Consider the following 21236-nt stretch of genomic DNA (forward strand, 5'->3'; position numbering starts at 1 on the left):
TTATCACTTTGTGTGGATGCCACAGGTCGAAAGACCTTATTAAAGGCGACTAATGTAGTTTCAGTGACACAAGTGGAACCTTGCAGAATTACACAAATGGCATATTTTCAAACAACCTTACAAGCGCTCCTTTCACACAGGTAAAAAAGTAGGCTACTTTCAATAAAGGTCCAACATATTCTGAATACTTTTAGCTGTATTGCTATATGTCATAAGTAAACAATTGAGAAGGCTAAGGCTAACACTATAAACTGGTACATTGGTCTTTCTGAATGAGTACATGATGATACTGTATGGTACTGAAGCGTCCATTGAAGTGCGTTGGATTGCAATGCCCCATTTGATTTGACATATTCAAGATCTGTTTAATTTTAGCTTGCACTTCTGTAACCAAAGTTGAATGTCTTTCCCATGTAATGCGTCCACTTTGGTCCCACACCAGCTAAACACCCTCTGGCTCTTCCTGCTACAGTAGCCAAGCCTCAAACTCTATTGGTTGAGCTGGAAAGAGATTGGCAGATATGAGCAGACCGCTCTCATTGTGTTTGGGAGGCTCAATGTTTACACTTTTGGGGGAGATAAGCACATCTAAAAGTAGTCAATGAACAATAAACTGGGTTAAGAGAATGTATTTTAACATAAAACTTACGTTTCATACAATCTTACATGCGTCACCTTTAAATTACAACAAATTGACAAAAACGTTATTTTTAAGTAGGGATGCACGATATATTGGCCATCTGTATCGGCCGATATATGTTCATTTTTGATGTTATTGTTAACTGCCCGATAAGAAAATTTGGAGAAAAAAAAGAAAGAAATAATGGATTATTTCCTTCGGTTTGTCATGATGGATTTGGAATCACTTGAATATAAGATCCAGCATGTGCAGTGCAAGTCTATCATATAGGCTATATACAATTAAAAATTATAATATTATAATTGTGTGCTTTGGACATGGGTTTTAATGGTGAGACTTTTGTTTTTGTAATCAGGCTCTCAATGATTATATAAAAATTTGTATTTAGATTTGTCTGATACACAATGATGAAGTGACATTTCACTCATAGTTACCACAGGCAGAAAACAAAAGAATAGAAAGTATCATCAGCAAAACTTTAAATGGCTCAGTGATTTACTGCAGAGAAGTACTGAAACAATCAAATATTAGTGTCACTGTCACTAGATGGTGGATCTGGTGAAGAAGCTGTCAGCGATCAAAATTTTGATTTTGAAGATGTTGAAAATGGTGGTTTTGAGAATATGTTTGAGATCGTGAATATGAGCCAGATGCTGAATACGGGAATGAGCTCTGACGAGGACAGTGATGATAGTATAAAACATCTGCTCAAACTGAACCCTTCCAAGCTCCAAAATGTAGCAAAATATGCTTTATTGTATTCTTCTTTAATTATTACTCTAATATCAGGAGAGTTTTATATTATCGCATCAGATAGAGATCCATCCATGTTAGATATAGATCCAGGTCGCTAAAGACCCAAATATTAATAATGATTGGCGAAACATTTGTGCATTTAAGGGTTAAAAAGTAGACTGCTGCCATTAGGGAAAATATTTGGCTGAGAAATGTTTAATTAATGCCTATGAAAATAAAAACTATTCTTGAATAGTCTGAATAGTGTTTTTGCCTATTTACATCCCTAGAATTGCCATAGACAAACATTTGAAGAAGGGAACTGAGCCATGTCTAGAGACCAGAATATCATATAGAGACCAGAATATCATATAGACCCAGAAACTGCAAAACAATGTGCTAAAAGCCACCCAGAACACCTTAGCAACCACATAGCAATACCCTGACAACCACTTATGAATTCCTAGCATCATGGCAGCAAGTTTTGCACAAATAAGCACCACAAGTTTAGCGTTTAGCATTGACTGTTCCCTTGCTGGCGCTAAAAACACACTAACATCTCTGTTTGCATGAGGCATCATTCAAGAATTGCTTTCAAACGTTTGTTTTATTGCCTTTACCAAAAGAGGTTTGTTATGAGTCTTACTGCTGAGGGAGTTTAGTGGGTGGAGCTTGTGCACATACACACACAGATCTTTGCTTTGACTATGTGTGTATAAATGGGAGTGTCGACGTTTGGCTGTGTTGAGCTGGACTCATGCCAGTTTCAGGCCTTCTCCTCTGCCCAATGTGGCCAGCCATTGTCCCTGTGTTTTGTGGAGCTTCTGCTCTGTACCCTCCCTTTCCTTTCCGTCCCTCCTAATCTCCTTCCTCACCTCGTTTGCTCTTCCATATTCCTTCCATATCTCCCTTATACCCTCATTTTCTTTAAATCTTCTTCTATTTTTCTGCCTCTACAGAAAGAAGAGCCATTAGACGATTGTCCTGAGCCCACAGACCTAAAAATCAAATCCTCCCCCCCTCCGCTCTGTGACATCAGCGCCCGACACAACGATGACGACCAGACGGAACCCGTGGACCTGTCTCTCAACAAGCCCCGCCCCTCCCTCCCGGTAGCCACGACAACCTCCACCCCTGCAAACCCGACTCTCCAGAACATAAGCGCCACCATCCCGGCGGTGCTGTCGGCGGGCTCCATATTGGCGTCCACGCAAGGGGTCGGAGGTCAGCAGATCCTCCATGTCATCCACACCATACCCTCTGTGAGCATGCCCAGTAAGATGGGGCAGCTGCAGACCATCCCTGTGGTGGTGCAATCCTTACCGGTGGTCTATACAACCGTACCCACGGATGGAGTGGCCACCGCCGCCATCACTGTACCTCTCATCGGGAGCGACGGCCGGTCGGAGGGATCAGGTGAGATGGGCGTGCGCTATAAATATAGTACATAAATGCAAATATTTCTCAAAAATGCATGTGTATTTATATATACAAAATAATTATATACAGTACACAAATACATTTGTATTATGTAAACACAAACATTTATTTTGAATGCGATTAATCATGATTAATTATTGCACAGCCCTAGCTGCTTTGATGATGACATGCCTTGAAATCCGAGCAGTTTAATAATATTTTTGAGTTAGTAATATTCTTCTTATTTTATTTGTTTGTTACCAGAACTGTGAATCGATCAAATATTTAATTAATTTGAAATATAAAATATGAATTAATAATATACAAAGTATAATATTATTAAATAATTACATTTTATTTATCATAATATTTTCATAGTTTAAACATTTCAGTTTATTTTTTAAGGAAAAACAATATGCACTCTACCATATTAAAATACAAGTATTAATTGTAATAATATTTCACAATATTACTGTAAAAAACAAAACACAAAAAAAAACATAAAAGGACCCCAAACTTTTTAACAGCTGTGTATACTGTAATTAAATCTGCATTAATTCAATGATAAAACTTTCCCTACACTTTATAGATGTAATCTTACATCAGTTCCAATCATCTCCGAAGGTTCAGATCAGTTTTTTAGAAACTACAGAGAACAGAATCCAGAAGTTATAACGTCAAATTTAATGAATCTGTTAATGCTGGTAAAAATAGTGTTAAAGGAGTAATAGTTCACCCCCCCAAAAAAATCTGTCATCATTTACTCACCCTCATGTTGTTCCAAACCTGCAGGAAAGATTTTCATTTTTGGGTGAACTATCCCTTTAATTACCTTTTTAACTGCATCATTAACTTTAACAGCTCTCGTTCTTGCTGTTTTGTTGACATCTTAAATAAAAAATCAAATCATTTGTCATTTGACAGGCTCCTATAAGTCTAATTTTCCAATCATTATAATTTTTTTTTTAATCATCAAAACTACTTAAGGACCAGTTAAGGAATCCAAATCACATTCATTCCTATTCAGTAGAGTGACATGTTCTCGCAAGTACAAATGTTTTTTTGTTGTCATGCGTTAAGTCGCATTTTGAAGTTGGTCAAAAGTAAGAATGCAAATATGAGCCTGGGACGAATCTTGTCTCCTCTATTTGAAGATCAGTTACTGCTGATCTTCTCTCCTTTAGCTCTACCCGTTTCCTTTAGGTGGTCACACCCTTGGTGTCGCCCTCTTACAGTTTCGTGCCATTGCCATTTAGTTATCTGTATTCAGGCGCAGCTTCTTCCCACACATATGGATGTGCGTATAAAAGACACAAAAGAGGATTTCAGGGTGAGGCAGAAACAAGCTTAAACTTTTAATTAAAGGAGATAAAGAAAAAAAAAATTGGCCTTTATTTAAAAGGAATACAGGTTGCTAAGTAACAAGTACTACAGTTTCACTCACAATTTTTTTTTTTTTTTAGGTTTCTGATTTAATTTTTTTTTTTTTTGTTTAAAAGAAACATTTGAACATGGACTTGTTTCATCATCTTTTGACATAGCATTTAACTTTTAAGTAGGACACATTATAAAACTTTACCACAGTTTCCCCTCAAATGCCATAGTTACAATGGTACAAAATTAAATTTCATTTTTGAAATCACCAATGAAATCTGACGATCTCATACATTTAGTTTCAAAATGCTCAAATCATGACCAAAAACTGGATTTTTTTAGAATGGTCCAGTCAATGCACATGAGCGTCTCAGAACACTGACTGTTTGTATAGAACCAAAAGCAATAACTTTACCAAATGCCGACTGGTTCTTTTATTTAGAAGGTGTTCTCCATTCTCCAAGTTCTCCATTCATAGTGATATGAGTGCACTGTCTTTGTATCAGTAAAGTCTTTGGGGATTTCAAACAAATCCCTTAGACTAAGTATTAAACCGTATTGAACCTATGCTTCACCCCTCTTTTTGAGGTGATGTAACCAAAGGCCAAGAATGGTAACCCATACTCTGAATTTGTCCTCTGAATTGAACCCATTCAAGTAAGTGAATAGTACTCACATTAGAAGCAGTGAGTAGGGAACACACACACACACACACACACACACACACACACACATACACACACACACACTGAGCAGTGGGCAGCCATTTTGCTGCGGCACCCGGGGAGGGATTGGGGTTTAGGTGCCTTGAGAATCGAGCCCGCAACCTTCGGATTACCAGTCTGACTCTTTATCCATTGGGCCACGACTGCCCCATTTTCTTAAGAGTGAAATGGTTTGTTCCGCCTGGGTCTTTTCCTTCCCATTGCCCTTTTAATTTCAGGGCTTTCAGTCTCCCCTGAAAGACACCATGCAGGTCTTGGACCATAATAAGAACATTAAAACACCCAAAATGAATAAAATGTGCTGAATGTTTTTTAATGGATGAACCCCACCCAAATAACACTATGGAAAAATATGCTAATGCTTGTTTAACACACTGATTCAACCCCAAAGTTTAAACTCAGGGAGGAGTTGTGTTTGGCTCATTTTGTTTTCGGTTATTAACTTTGTATGTAGCTCTTTGAAACCAAGTAATGTAATGGAGAGATTATGAAGGTCAGTAAATTGTGTTATTTGGGTGGGGATCATCTTCAAAGAAACCATAATGTAGATCAGTTTCTTTTGGATTCAATTTATGGGAAAACTACCGAGGTGGAGGACTCAGCATGCGTTATTGAACAGGCCCATAGCACCCCATGTAGTGAGAGGCTGTAGATTAAGTATCTCTGTAGATGTTTTTTTCTTTCTTTCTTTTGAGTAACTTGGGACAATTGGGTTTAGGGAGAGTAGACAATTAATGAATGGGCAGCACCCTTCCCCCTTTCATTTAGAAGATAATCTTTGCAAACTCCTGGGCATCTCCAAATCATCTCCTCTGTCTGTGGTTAAAGGTCACGTCAAGAGATATCAACCCAGTACTCAACTAGCCACACCCTGTGTCAACATTGAACAAGAATTTAACTTGTATAATTTTTTTTTTCTCTATTTCTTCATCCTGTGGACTCAAGAACTATCTGGTTGCCAAAAAACACAAAGAAGATGTTAGGTTCTGGAAGTGATGTTGTTTGAATGAAATTTTCGGCAGGAAAGCTTTTTTGTATTTGATTGAATTGCTTGTCCCAGTGCTTGACTCACACCTCATTTTAGTGGGAGGTTTTTTAAACGACCCGAACATGTGAACAGAACCGATAGATAAAGTTAAAGTTACAGCAGGAGCCCGCGCCAAGCCCATTGAGTTTTAACAGACACCCTAAAGCGTGTGACGGGGGGCAATTGGGAATGAATAAGGGAAAGTCACGTGAGAAGAGCCTCCATCGCACTATAATTGGATGTGATTGGATATGATTGGTTCATGTAATAAATCCCGCCTCTTCGTTCGCATTCGTGAATCAGTCTGAAGAACAAAATGTTGATGTTAAAGCGATTAGTTCACTTCAGAATTAAAATTTCCTGATAATTTACTTGGTCCCATGTCTTCCAAGATGTTATGTCTTTCTTTCTTTAGTCGAAAAGAAATGAAGGTTTTTGAGGAAAACATTCCAGGATTTTTCTCCATATAGTGGACTTCAATGGCAACCAATGGGTTGAAGGTCCAAATTGCAGTTTCAATGCAGCTTCAAAGAGCTATATACGATCCCAGGCGAGGAATAAGGGTCTTATCTAGAGAAACGATCGGCTTTTTAGAGAGCAATTAGCTTGGTGAAATTGAAGGTACATCTTCATGATGTCTGTGAGAAGTGTATACAGAGCTTGATGACTGATGATTCGAAAGTTGACTATTGAACATCAGTTCACAAATATTGTTTAAATTGTTAACAGCCTTTAGTTGTTTTGGAATAAATGTAAAAATGCTTAAAAACATTAACTTGATGAGATTTATACTTGGTTTTAATAAATAGAATTAATTATATTGTTGATAGATAGATGGATGGACGGACTGATGGATGTATGGATACAGTAAAAATACTCATCGTTGTATTTTACAAAAATTATTTGGATTTTACAAAAATAAACATAAGTTAATATGTGAAGGCCAAGGTTATTATATTTAAATTCAATATATTAATAACTATAATTTCAATGAAACTAACTGGTTAAGTAAGGCCAGTTTATGCTACCTCTAAGAAAAGAGGTACCTCTTCATTGGCTGCCCGTGAAACACATCTACTTTGACCCGTCCTCAAACACTGCTGTTGTAGCTGAAGCCTGAAAGATTTTGACACCATTGTTACTGTTTGTGTCACTGCGTAAACAAGTGTTGAGGAAGAGCTGAAATTCAGATATGGATAGAGATGCGTTTTGTTTCAGACACGTGCTGTAAGACTGTGTCGACCAATCACAGCAGACGGGCCATCTGACCAGTAAGAGCAGAGTCTCTCGGAAAGGAGGGGTTTAGAGAGACTGAATCATTTATCGAACGTTTCAGAAAAGTGGTGATGCTGCAATGTATATTATGAGAAAATTAAACTGTTTTTTGACCCTGGATGCATGTAAACGTATTGTAGGAGAAAACAAAATTAGGAACCTTTAAAATGGTATTTTAATAATATACAATTATTGTCATTAAAAGGTTAAATACTTAAAAAATGTCAAAATTCATGTTGATTTTCCAATTCAGCATTTCACTCAAATTTCTTTTGTTTTCTTTTTTATCATGTCATTTCAGTGCGTATAAAGCCAGGCTCAACCTCTCCAGTGGAGTTTCAGTCTGACAGTGATGCTGAAAGCGGAACAGAGTCTGGATCGGCCTCTTTCAGCACGCAAGGGATGGATCCCAGGTGAGAGAGATATCCCATATCCTATATACATCTGAATATCTCAATCCCGGGATATGTACAGTGTGTGCTAGAGTATCTGACATCCTGGTCTAATGGCATCACTGCACCACTCCTCTGGATGATTATGTAACCTTCAACACACTGGAGGCCCATGGCTCTTCTTTGCGTTGATTTTAAGCTGGATGCATCCTCTTCTGTTGGTGTGTGTGTGTGTGTGTGTGTGTGTGTGTGTGTGTGTGTGTGTGTGTGTGTGTGTGTGTGTTGCTGGGCAGGGTTCTCTTCAAACTGGGTGTAAACAATGTTACATAACTTGCAATGTCGTCACACCTTTGAAAGAGGGAGTAAAATGCAAAGAAGGACAAACAGAAGTGGCAGGGTGGACAGGGCAGGATGGAGAACAAGAGGGTCTTTTGCCAGTGTGTGTATAATTGTTCGGACATGCGGTCAGGTGATTGCTGGGAGAGAGAAATCCGATGGAAATGAGTTGGGGGGGGGGGGGGTGAACTGGTTTGCAGCCAGGGAGGGGAAAGGAAGAGGCTGAGAAAGAGAGAGGAAGGAAAGGAGGGGAGAAAGACATGGGCTGAAAAAAAAAAACATGGCAGGGGGAGGGGGATTGGAGCAGGAAGGGAAAGGGAGAGAGATCGGCATTGAACTGGAAGCTCTCCAGCTGTATGGAATTTAGATACACACACACACACACACGCATGCTCTTTAGCTCTCCCTGCTGGCCAGTTAGGATTGTTGCACTAGGGGTCGTAATGGTGCTATTTACATATATAATTCTGTGATGCAAGAATCATTTTAGGTAGTGTTTTATACAGCTAGGTTTATTTTATGCATGCATATAAATTAGAGGCACATATTTGATTACATCACTATTGGTTTTATCAAACCCCTTCTCAAGTTGTCAGATAAATGTGAACTCTCAAGCCAAACATGAAACTATGTAATGGCAAATAAAATACACAGTGCACTTCCTTATTATTAGCATTTTTTTTATGGGGCTTTGTGCTTTTGTTTTCTATTAGAGCTGAGTCTATATAGAAGTAGTAGAAGGGGAAAGCGCCACAGGTCTAAAACACTGCACCTTGAAATGTTACTTAAAACTAGTGAGATGTCAAATTCCCTCAAGAAGGGGTGATTCATCTGGAGACTTGGTATTACCTTTCTGTGACACTCACCCTCCAGTTTCTTGTGACCAATATGTAATTAATTTCTGTAATTACAGCTATAATAACACAGTTGACCATTCCCTTGATTCGACTCACATTTTAACATAAATTATGTATTTATAATCTAAGGCATCAAGTAAACCTGAGGCATCTGTCCAGAAAATGTTCATCTTGGAATATTACTAACAATATCAAAGTTATACTTACATTTACTTTATAAAATTAGTAAAGATTTTACAGCAAAAAAAAAGGAACACGTGTACCCCAACCCGAAGGAGGATGTATTTAGAAATATACTAAAAGGCCTTTTAACTTGTTTAAAAAGTATACAATTCGACAAGGCATGTTGTAGATTGTGAACAACAGGTTTTTGATCATGTTGATAATTTAGAGGCCTTAAAAATTTGAGTATCGAATATCATACTATTGGCTTTGTAGGGCTAAGTGTGTTGCAATAAAAGTTTTCATTGCATCACTGATCAAATTTGATCACTGTAATCCAAGTGATGGATTAATCTGTTTTATTCATGAAGATCATGCTGAATGTTTGTACCTGCCTTCACATGCTCAAATGCGCTCTTAATCTTTAGATAATCCAGGGATAGGTTTGGTATGACTTGAATTGATCGCCACACCCTAATAGCGAAAACGTTTCATTTTTTGTTCCTAGTATGAATACAGATGTGGACATCCAAGTTGACCCCGACTCGCCGGACATGAAGAGAAGACGTGTGCACATGTGCGATTATGACGGCTGCAACAAAGTCTACACCAAGAGCTCGCATCTGAAAGCCCACCGGAGAATACACACAGGTATGCCTTTTTTCTGCTGTTAGTTTTGGCACAATTGTAATTTATTTATAAAAATGATAGAAATTATTTATATATTATCTATCTATCTACCTATATATATATGTATATGTATGTTATGGTTGTAATTTGGGGTCTGTAAGATATGTAAGTTTGAAATTAATTAATGCTTTTATTCAGCAATGATGCATTAAATTGATCAAAAGTGACAGTAAAGACATTTATGAAAAAGAAAAAAAAATCTATTTCACATAAATGCTGTTCTTTTTAAACTCAAATACATTTTTTTTATCAGTTTCCACAAAAATATTAAACAGCTATTACAATGTTTTCAGCATTGATAATATTAAAGTCCCCCTGTAGTCAATAAGTGTACCTCTTAAAACTCATCTCTGAGCTCCAAAATTACATATTTAAACTTTTTCCTTGAAAAACAAAAGTTATTCATGCCTTAAAATTACTTGAATGTAACTCTACACCCTTGCCTCATTTAGTATACGTGATTCTATGAATATGCAAATTAGCCCCGCCTCCACTCACTCACAGCAGCTCAGAGATCCACTCGTTGATGATCACACGTTGACCTGATTGGTTACAAGGTAGTTTTATGATGTCAGAAACACCAGCGATTTCAAACCGAGTTTTTGAGACTGTCTTTGGTTCACTGCAGTTTTAAGCAGAACATACTCAGTGGTGTTGACTTATGATTTTGCACACGGTTTGTCTTAAAGCATATTATAAACACCACATAGACATAAACAACATTAAAAGCTTGATTTTCACCACAGGAGGACTTTAAGAAATGTTTCCTGATTACCAAATCAGCATATTAGAATAATTTCTGAAGGATCATATGACACTGAAGATGGCTTTGCCATCACAAAAATACATTATAAATTATATTAAAATAGAATTTAAAATGTAATATTTCACAATATTACTGTTTTTACTGTCTTTTTGAGTAAATAAAAGCAGCGTTGGTAAGCATTACACATGGACCCAAACTTTTAAACAGAAGTGTGTATATATTCCTACATAATATATATACATAAGTGTTTATTTTTAAGTTTGTATTATGTATATATATATATATCAGGCATATTAATTGATGTGGTGATGCCTTTACAGGTGAAAAGCCGTACCAGTGCACATGGGAGGGCTGTACCTGGCGCTTTGCCCGATCGGACGAGCTGACGCGACACTTTCGCAAGCACACCGGCATCAAACCCTTTCGCTGCACCGACTGCGACCGCAGCTTTTCCCGCTCTGACCACCTGGCACTTCATCGACGGCGCCACGTCATGATGTGATACTCTTTTCCCGCCACCCTCCCCAGCCCTCACCTCCCTGCCTGCTCCTCAGGAGACATGCGCACCCATCCGGGGAGTCCAAACGCTGTTGACGTCACCTCCCCAGTCTCCGGATAAGAACATGAGTTGGATATGGAGAAAGGGTGGCGCAATCATATAGGTTACCCCTCTTGGTCAGAACATGACTGCAGTTTTCAGCTAAGCTTCTAAAAGCCACAAACCACCCGTCCACTGGTGACCTCCACCTTCATCTAGTACAGATGTCTAGATGCATGCCTGATCATTAGCCAATACTTGAAGGGACTACAAGAAAGGCAAACCGCACGCAGCACTGCTATAAGCAGAGAGTGAAGACTGGGGAAGGTACCCCTTATTGAGAGTTGTTGTAAGTTAGAAAAAGATGAAAGTAAAGGATTTTATGCAAGATGGTTTGGAAAAAGTAAAGTTATGTAATAAATGTAATCATTTTAATGAGATAGGAGGGTTGGAGATACATCTACAGCTGCCTTGTTGAATTCTTACGTTTTATCCAAACTCTTTCTTGTCCTAAATTTGTATACACAAGCTCTACATGCATCTTAGGGCCTGTACGTTTCTGTGTGGAAGGAAGTTAACGTTGAGCGCATTGTAAAGACAGCTGAAGATGTACCCTGTTTTACAGGTTTTTTTTTTATTTTATTTAACAAATCAGTTTTTATATCTACCCTAACCCAAATGAGAAGTAGAGGCAGGGGGCTGACAAGACTGTGAATTTTTGTAAAATATTTTTCTTGATTAGTGTATGTTGTCTAAGCATCTTCCCAAAAATAGTTTGGCGCAAAAAAAAAAAACAGTATTTCTTTTTGTTTTTTAAAAGACATTATTATCGCCAGTAATGGCATCTAACATAAAGAACACCTTTTGATGGGTGTTAATCTAACCTTCAGATATTATTTCATAAGGCTGTGAAAAAAAAATGTTTAAAAAAAAAGCAACATAGCTGGCAGGGAAGGGGGGGGGGGGGGGGGGGGGCTTACTAAAATTGGTATGTATGTGTGTATGTCTGTGTATAAGCACACTTGTTTGCATATTTGTAAAAAAAAAAAGAAACAAAAAAGACATAATCAGAGATATAATAGTACAGATGTCTAGATGCATTGTTACTTCTAGCCCATCAGAGCCTTAATTGAAGTAAACGTGCAAATCTGATTTGCGCAACAGGGTTTCGGAGTTCCTCAGGGTTCGATACTGGGACCCCTATTTTTGTGAGGCACCCTGAAAATCCCTATTTGCACCTAGTTCACAGTGACAAACATGTCTTAACAGCTCCTGCCCTGATATGCATGATATGCAAAAATACCCCCTCAACTCCACAAAATATGTTGAAGTTATTGGACAGAGATATTATGAAAATGTTGGGCTGAGTCCATGTAAATCTGCGAGGGGAGGGTATCCTGGACACTTCTTCCCTCTAACTAGCACTCATTGCCATGGTCATAATTTCAATCGCTAGCAGCTGATTAAGTGCGCATTATGCCTTTTTTCAGAAGAAACGCTTGTTCGATTCCAGCCTTTGAGAGTTAAGTGCATGTCTGCAGCAGCTGCACGATATTTGGTTCAGAGAGCAATGTAGTCGTAAGATTTTGTATTGTTCTCTTGCTTCAACTCAAAGTTACTAAGCACATCTTTCTAGAAGAGTATATGCATTTGATTGCGATCCCTTTCTTTTTTTAAAAAACTGTTCATAGACTTACAGACAATGAATAATTAAAGAGTTAATGTACATACTGTATATAATCTACAAAGTTCTTGAATAAATGTAACGGGTGGATTTCTATTTTTAACACTGACTAGATAATGTGAAATACTCGTTTTCTTTCTCTTTTTTGTTGTTTCTTTGCATCTTCTTTTTTTTTTTTTTTTTTTATCCCTTGAAATGAGTCCCTAATGTGTTGTACACCCCTAAAGTGTTGCATGGAGAGTAGAGTTTTCTTTGTGAAGTCGGTGAGCATGTCAAAGCGTTGGTGCCCTGACAGATGTGGCCTATAAGCACTGATAATCCACATGAAATGTGTGCAACCATGGCCATTCGTAGCATATGCATGGCCTATTTATAACTACTACAAGACATGCTGGTAAAACATGTACCTTCATACCATCCTAAATTGAAATAATTGTATTCCAAGATGGCGTAATGTTAGGAGTCAGCCTCTTATCAATGTTGAAGTGCCCACGACTGAATTTTGTGACATGCTTGTCTATCTAAAAGTATGTTTGCTTTCATTACTTGCATATGATTTGTTTAAAATAGTGTGCGACCTTGTGCTCAAATCATGAAAGAGTTTGGGTTTCGTGTGAGTGTATGTGTATGTGTGCAAGTGTGGTTATCATTAAATTCTCTTTTAAACTTTCAGAATCATAGGTATTTTATATTGAATGCAGTAACTTATGGGCCAGTACTATATTACTCAGTGCAATGCAGTTATCATTATAACAAAACAAGTAATTAATGTTATTTCTTTTGTATTTGTACAGAACAAGTCTGTAAAGATCAGCGAGGAAAACACAAGCTTTTTGATACTGTGAGAAATGGTGTTAAAAGTCAGTTTCCCTTGTACAGTTGTGATTACCCACTCCTTTTATAGAATAAAATGTTTTGGTGCAACACGGTACGTTGTGTATTTATTTATATTTTTTACTGTTTTATTACAGTATTTCCAACAAAAATGGACCCCATGCCCATTTCATTATGATATGTCTCTTAAAAATCACCCTATAATGAAAATTCTGTCATCCTTTACTTATCCTCAAGTTGTTCCAAACCTGAGTTTCTTTCTTCTGTTAAACACATTAGTTATTTTGAAGAATGTTGGTAATCAGACAGGTGACGGTACTCATAGGTTTTTTTTTTTTTTTTTTACTATAGAGCCTATAGAGTGGTTCAGGTATGACGTCACTTTATAGGCCAACTGGCAGTTAGCATCACACTGGTTCCCTCGACAAAAACCCAATAGGATTTTCCCATAGGCGTTTGGATTATCCCTAAAAACAAGCTCTGTGGTCAACAAAAGTTTATGATATTTGCACGTTTTGTCCATATTATCACAGATTAACTTATTATCACAGATAAACACAACTTTTATGAGTACTGAAGCCTAAATGTGGTCGCCAGAAGCAAAAAGCTAAAGGTAGTGTATAAACGAACTACACCACGACCACGGTCCGACGAATTCAACGTCGCCACCACTAAGCTTCCCACAGATCTTTCAGTTTTTATCTACAAACATTTTCCCAGAACGTTTGAGTAAGAATAGTTTGTAAGAGCACAATTATAAGTTTAACGATGCTGTAAAAGAGGATGAGGCCTTTTCGGCATGATGACACGTAACAGCTTCAAAAAAATCACGAGTTGGTAATATTGATGTATTTTATGTCGTAGAATAAAACGTGAAAGTGTCTTGAGTTTGTGGACACCACAGACCTTATTTCAGCCATTTAACCAAAACCCCATTAAAAAAAAATATTGACTTCTGAATGGAACCGGAAGTGCTAAAAAGTCCGCGTTTTGGCCTACAAAGTGATGTCATGCCTGTGCCATGCACTCTATGGCTAATGTCAACTGTCTGGTTCCCAAACATTTTTTAAATATCTTCTTTTGTGTTTAGCAGAACAAAGAAACTCATACAGATTTGGAACAACATGAGGGTGAGTAAATGATGACAGAATATTCATTTTGGGGTGAACTGCCCCTTTAAAGGTGACTAATTTATTAAGACGAAAGTATGACGTGTTCCTGGATCAACATCCTTGATTTAGGATAATGACTGTTTGGCAAAATCAAGTCCCTCACTTTTGGTATCAATCTCACTCAAAATACTATACCTGAGGGTTTATATACTAATTTAGTTTGTTCTAATATGAGCATGGCCTTAATAAAACAATCCAGCTGTCAATATCTTCAAGAAATTTGCTGTGTAACCATGAGACGGTGCTGAGATGTTCTGCTGTTGTTTCGGGTTCAGCGACTGCAGCGGTTTAGCGTCCTCTAGTGGTGCAGATGAGTAACAGCTCATGTCAAAGCATTGTGCGGTGGCCTCTTTTAAAGTCTTGTCGTTCCACTAGTATTAAATAGGTAAACATGTATTATGAAGAAATATTTTATAATTTTGTCAATAAAATTGCCTGGCATTGTCTAACTATTAAAGTCAAAGTCCAACACTAACTTGGTCAGGACTTTAGTTCATAAGAAGTGGTGCTCTTCCTTTGTTTGTTCCTAAGATTAGGCTATATTACCCTAGAGTCTGGGAGGATAAATTATGGTCAAAACACAATCTTTATGACACTCACTTCTCAACTGGTGCAATAATGATTAACACATACCCTGAGATAGGCTACACAATAGTAAATTTCAATTTGTTAACTTTACTTGGAAAAAATCTTGAAAATGTATTGCCTCAGAAAAATATAGTAAAGTTTATCAATATTTTCAAGATTTTATAACTTACTGAATTAAGTCAGTAATAGTAACAGTGTAATAAATGTATGTGCTGTATTGTGTCAGTATATTATAGCACAATAAAGACAGGAAATAAAATTGTCTTATTGATTTACACATTCATTTATTGGTTGTTATTTGCACGTAGAATGACTCAAGCAAGATTGGTTGTAAGAAACTGGCACAAACCTTGTTTTTGCATAAATTAAAAAATAATTAGTCTCATAAATGAAGTTACACACACAAATCCCCATAAGCGTTGGTGACAAAACTATTTTAGGAAATCTACATCAATTTATGAAGTGCTGTTCTCACAAAATTTTCGGTTGTATTGACAATTCAACATTCAAGATGACTGGAAAATGAGCAAAGGCAACTAGGGAGAAAGATTAGTGCAGAAGTGGAGGAATATTCTATTAAGAATTGCCCCACTTCAACTATTTTGCTTGACAAAATAGAAGTCCTACACAAACTAGTCAAGTAGCCTAATCTCAACCTGGATTTTCTGAGTTACAAAGGCATAGCATGTGAATAGTAGGCTAGGCTATATTACTAAATTGTTACAATAATAATAATAATAAAAAAGGTTTAAGTAAAGTTAACTAAAAAGGGTTAGTAGCCTATAAAGGTCTTGGTTTTTGAGCGATGCGCATTAATTGATCCTTCAGCAAGTTTAGCAAACAAAAGTAAAGCAGATGACATTTAAATAATCTGAAATATCCTTTTTTTTTTTTTTTTTTTTTCATGACATGTTAAAGTCTATCTCTGGTCTCTTCATTTCTATCGAGCGGTATAAGAAGTGGGGCAAGTTTTAACTGGATTCGCGCTGCCGCGATAAGCACAGTTAACACCTCAGGAATGAGCGAGGCTTAAATAGGCCTATGTTTAAGAATACCTATAGGTATTCTCAACAATAAAGACAGTTTTACTTTTACTCCGGGAAGTAGCGCTCACTGTTTTGAAATGGTTTACATATTTTCATCTTTTCATCTCCACAGAACGCGCTGTAATGGGTGTTCCCCTCATCAGTCATCCTCTTTTGTTGTAGGCTGGGTTTCATTCTGTAAATTATCTTGTCAGACTGTAATTATTAGTTTTCTGTTTCAGCTCAGATCTGTTCCCCACCCAATTTTAGTCCTTCGTTAACTACAACTGTTGGTGCATTTTATTTTTTACAAGCTGACTCATTGTTTTAACAATACAGCGTTTAACAATATACAAGTTAATACCTAGTGGAAGGCCTGGCTCCAGCTTTGAGATGTAAGGTGGGCCAAGTGACTCCTATAACATTAATTATTTCACTTTTTTCCCCGTAAAAGATTTTGTAACTTTATTTTATAACAAAAGGAACAGGTCTTAAGAGTTTTCTGTTAAAACAGTGTTGTGTTAGCGGCCCCTAAGTTAATAACTAGCCTCGTTGCGACGGAAGTGAATCAATCAAACTAACTTTAGCTGGACAATAACTTTATTCTAGAGCTGCTATAAAGCCAAAACACTTTACTTTAATTTCCTATTATCAATGTAAAGCTGCTTTGGAACAATCTACATTGTTAAAAGCGCTATATAAATGAAGATGACTTGACTTGACATGACTCTTAAAAGGTACTCTATATACAGTGCAATGCATAAGTTAATACACCCATGCTAAAGTTGACTAAAAAGAGGAATAAAAAATCATATTTTGGAAATTGAACTTAATGCCTTAATTTAAAAAATGTGGAAAAATCCAACCTTTAAGGACACCAATTTTCTTTGTGAATGAATAATGTATCGTAAATAAATAAATGTTCTTCCTTAAAATACATGGTGCATAAGTTAGTACACCCCTATGTTAAATTCCCATAGAGGCAGGCAGATTTTTATTTTTAAAGGCCAGTTACTTCATGGATCCAGGATACTATGCATCCTGATAAAGTTCCCTTGGCCTTTGGAATTAAAATAGCCCCACATCATCACATAGCATTCACCATACCTAGAGATTGGCATGGTTTTATTTCAGTTAGCCTAAAAGCTAGTTTGATTAGCATCAATGCAAATCAAACTAGCTTTTAGGCTAACTGAAATAAAACCATGCCAATCTCTAGGTATGGTGAATGCTATGTGATGATGTGGGGCTATTTTAATTCCATAGGGGTGTACTAACTTATGCTCCATGTATTTTAAGGAAGAACATTTATTTATTTACGATACATTATTCATTCACAAAGAAAATTGGTGTCCTTAAAGGTTGGATTTTTCCTAATTTTTTAAATTAAGGCATTAAGTTCAATTTCCAAAATATGATTTTTTATTCCTCTTTTTAGTTAACTTTAGCATGGGTGTATTAACTTATGCATTGCACTGTATAAACACACTGGGCTCAATGATTAGGAGTTTACTGGTTACTTGCCCTGCCAAAATTTTCACTGGCCCCACCACAAAAATAAATAAATAAACAAATAGTAATGTATTAAATAATGTTAAAGAAAGTCACTTATGAACAAATTACTAGCAATAAGCACAAATACAATGCAACAAATTAGAAACAAACAGATTTCAGGTAGGTCTAACAGTATTAAAACAAAACACTATAATGTATAAATATTAATCCTTATTATAGTTTTAGAGCTACTAAAAGAGCAACTACTAAAGTTTTAAGCTACTGTCACTTTAAGAACAAATGCATGGAAATACACATCAGATTTTTTCCCAACCGTTTACGTTCATTAAAGCAGCACTCAGTAGCCTTGGGATTTCTTCGCTGTATTCTCGCTTTTTGCTCGCAGGTTTCTCTCTAGAGCTCCCCCCACAGCTTCGGAATAGATATTTGACAACACTGTTGTAAAAACTCGTTGGTGATTCTCAGACACCAGAGGCTATAGATCAACGACATCAAAGCAGATGGGACATTCTTTAAAACGTCTTCTTCATTCGGGTTCGGACAGCGTGAGGGAGCGCAATAATGACAGTATTTTAGCAGATTTCTTTTGGCCGTAAAGCAATTGTTTACATCGCGAGACCTGATATCACGCGAGACTTCCTGACGCGGCGGCCGGCGGCCCGCCGCCTCAAAGTTGCAAGTGCGTATTTTCCGCTCACGGGCACCAGGGGGGTGCGAAACAACCACCATTCAACCCGAAATAAGTAATATAACCATTCCAATGACTCCGAAGCTGTTCAGTTAAGGTAAAAAAAGTTACTTAGTTCACCTTTAAGACTTTTTATTTGAACTTATTTAAGACTGTTGTTACGAGGATACTTGCCAAAACTGGCATTTTAACGTAATTTTCAGTGTATTCGTCCATTAAAGCGCGATAAAACTTTTCTCAAACTCAAGATAACTTGAGTTTTTCGCTTCGGAGCCAAGAGTTTTCTTCACTCCCACAAGCCATTTTGAATTATCTTCACTCTACGAGACGAGCGGCTCTCCAGTGTGTTGGTGCAACGGCGTGTTCCAGCGAGATCACATTGCCTGCTGCTGGTGGTCTGTGCAGTGATCTTCCGACAGTGGGTGTGCTTCTCCCTGGGTGCTTCAGCACTCTGCTAAGCTTTTTCCTCTCTCTAAAAGAGCTGCACGTGGCATGTCTTTTTCACGAGGGCTCGCCCGTGTGTTTTCTGGATGTGGGTGCTCAGCAGCCCTCGTGGATGAGTCATGTTTTCTTCGCGATGTTTAGATCGAGACTCAGTGATCTCCGTATGGGTAGAGTCTCCTCTGCCACACCCCAATCTATCTCTTCCTCGAGAGGGGATACTTTTGGTGCCACCCTCCCCCGAATGCTGTAGGCTGGACGATTGGTTACCAGCACTCGCCCCCAGTGCCTTTCTTCCCGGATGTGCATCAGGCCGCCTCCGGGTTGCAAGAGTTCCCCTGACTTTTCACTGCACTCGTTGTCGCGGCGGTCATGGTCTGTCCTCACATGTCCGGGCTGGTCGATCCGCCGCGCACTGTACTGACCTCGCTCTACGGACGACATCGGTACCTGCGTGATCCCTGGGCCAGGTGATGTCCACAAGTGTGGTCCAGGAATGGGCTCAACCAGGTTGATGTGAGGAGGTCTGATAACTCGTTTTCTCAGCTCCCCCATGTCCCAGGCTGGGGTCTTTGGTGGTGTGGTTGAGGACTGTGCCCAACAGTCTTCGACCCCCCAGAAGCAGACTGAGGCCCTTCACCGGTCCCGAGCAGGAGGAGGTCACAGGAGAGCGCCACCGCCCGTCTCCGCCCCTTAGCCGGCCAAACACCAGGCTAAGCAGCACTCCTGAGATGGCCAGCTTGGAGTTAGGGCTCAGTTCTTCTCAGGAGCTGGTAGCAGGACCACTCCTTCCCCCGGTGGAGGGCCAGGGGAGAATCTTTTTTCTAAGAACTGACGCCCCTTCCTCCGAGCCCCAAGAGGACGCCTACTTCATGTCTCCATTCTTCCTCGACACAGACCGTTCCTACAGTTTGCTTTCGAGGGGCGGGCATATCAGTACGTGATTCTCCCATTCGGGCTAGCCCTGTCTCCTCGCGTCTTCACGAAACTCGTCGAGGCAACTATGGCAACACGGGGTTCGCATCCTGAACTATCTCGATGACTGGCTGATCCTAGCTTACTCTCGAGACCAGGTTTGCGGACACATGGACCTTGTGCTCCAGCACCTAGCCCGTCTGGGCCTTCGGGTCAACTGGGAGAAGAGCAAACTTTGCCCCGTGCAGAAGATCTCTTTTCTCGGTATGGAAATCGACTCAGTCACTATGTGCACGCAGCTTACGAGTGAGCACGTGCAGTCACTACTGACTTGCCTGAGACAGTTTGAAGGCAAGAGTGCGGTTCCACTGAAGTTATTTCAGAGGCTCCCACGACTTTGCCTCCCACGACTCTTCCCATTGCAGCCCTTTTTACTCCCTTACCGAGGGCACGCTCGGCACGGACACACTGGCGCACAGCTGGCCGCGGGGCCTCCGCAAGTATGTGTTTCCCCCAGTGAGCCTTCTTGCACAGACCCTGTGCAAGATCAGGGAGGACCTGGTTCTCCGAACTAGTACTCCTCATGACAGCACCTCCCTGGCCAATTCCTCTGAGGAAGGACCTCCTTTCTCAGAGACGGGGCACCCTATGGCACCCTCTTCCTGATCTTTGGAACCTCCACGTGTGGCTCCTGGACAGGACGAGGCAGGTTTGAGTACCCTACCACCCGTGGTGGTGGCTACCATCACTTCCGCTAGAGCATTGTCCATGAGACATGCCTACACGTTGAAGTGGAACCTCTTCGTCACCTGGTGCTCTTCTCGCCGAGAAGACCCCAGAAAATGCCCGATCAGTGTCGTGTTTTCCTTCCTGCAAGAAGGGTTGGAGCGATGGCTGTCTCCCTCCACCCTGAAAATGTATGTTGCCGCTATCGCCGCACATCACAACGCAGTCAAAGGTAAGTCCGTGGGAAAGCACAACCTGGTCATCAGGTTCCTGAGATCATCAGGTTCCTCCTCTCGTACCCTTTTGGGACCTCTCAGTGGTTTTAACTGCCCTGCAGAGTGCTCCCTTCGAGCCTCTGCAATCAGTAGAGCTTAAGTTCCTGTCAATGAAGACAGTGCTCCTGGTTGCATTGGCCTCCATCAAGAGGGTAGGGGACCTGCAGGCAGTTTCGGTTGACGAAGCGTGCCTGGAATTCGGGCCGGCCTACTCTCATGTGATCCTGAGACCCCGGCCTGGATACGTGTCCAAGGTTCCCAACACTCCCTTTCGAGACCAGGTGGTGAACCTGCAAGCGCTGCCCTTGGAGGAGGCAGACCCAGCCTTGGTACCGCTCTGTCCAGTACGCGCCCTCCATGCTTACGTAGACAGAACGCAGTGTTTCAGGACCTCAGACCAGCTCTTTGTCTGTTATGGTGGGACGCTGAAGGGAAAG

General features: G+C 39.4%; 1 protein-coding gene across 6 annotated transcripts in view; it reads left to right on the forward strand.

Annotated features, from left to right (window-relative positions):
- Positions 1 to 13547, forward strand: part of klf8 (Kruppel like factor 8) — a gene marked incomplete at its 5' end in the record, with an annotated part of 49546 nt that extends 35999 nt beyond the window's left edge. For 5 of the 6 annotated variants that reach the window (XM_084387867.1, XM_084387868.1, XM_084387869.1 and 2 more), the window contains 4 exons: positions 2335 to 2791; positions 7497 to 7608; positions 9451 to 9593; positions 10719 to 13544. In XM_084387867.1, the coding sequence (XP_084243993.1) occupies positions 2335 to 2791; positions 7497 to 7608; positions 9451 to 9593; positions 10719 to 10900 (894 nt within the window). In that variant the 3' untranslated portion in view covers positions 10901 to 13544. Of the gene's footprint in view, positions 1 to 2334; positions 2792 to 7496; positions 7609 to 9450; positions 9594 to 10718 lie in introns of all 6 variants that reach the window. The other variant, XM_084387872.1, reaches the window with a different exon arrangement.
- Between the last annotated feature and the right edge of the window lie 7689 nt (positions 13548 to 21236).

The sequence above is a fragment of the Rutilus rutilus genome (genome assembly GCF_951802725.1).
Source record: "Rutilus rutilus genome assembly, chromosome: 18".
Lineage (NCBI taxonomy): Eukaryota > Metazoa > Chordata > Actinopteri > Cypriniformes > Leuciscidae > Rutilus > Rutilus rutilus.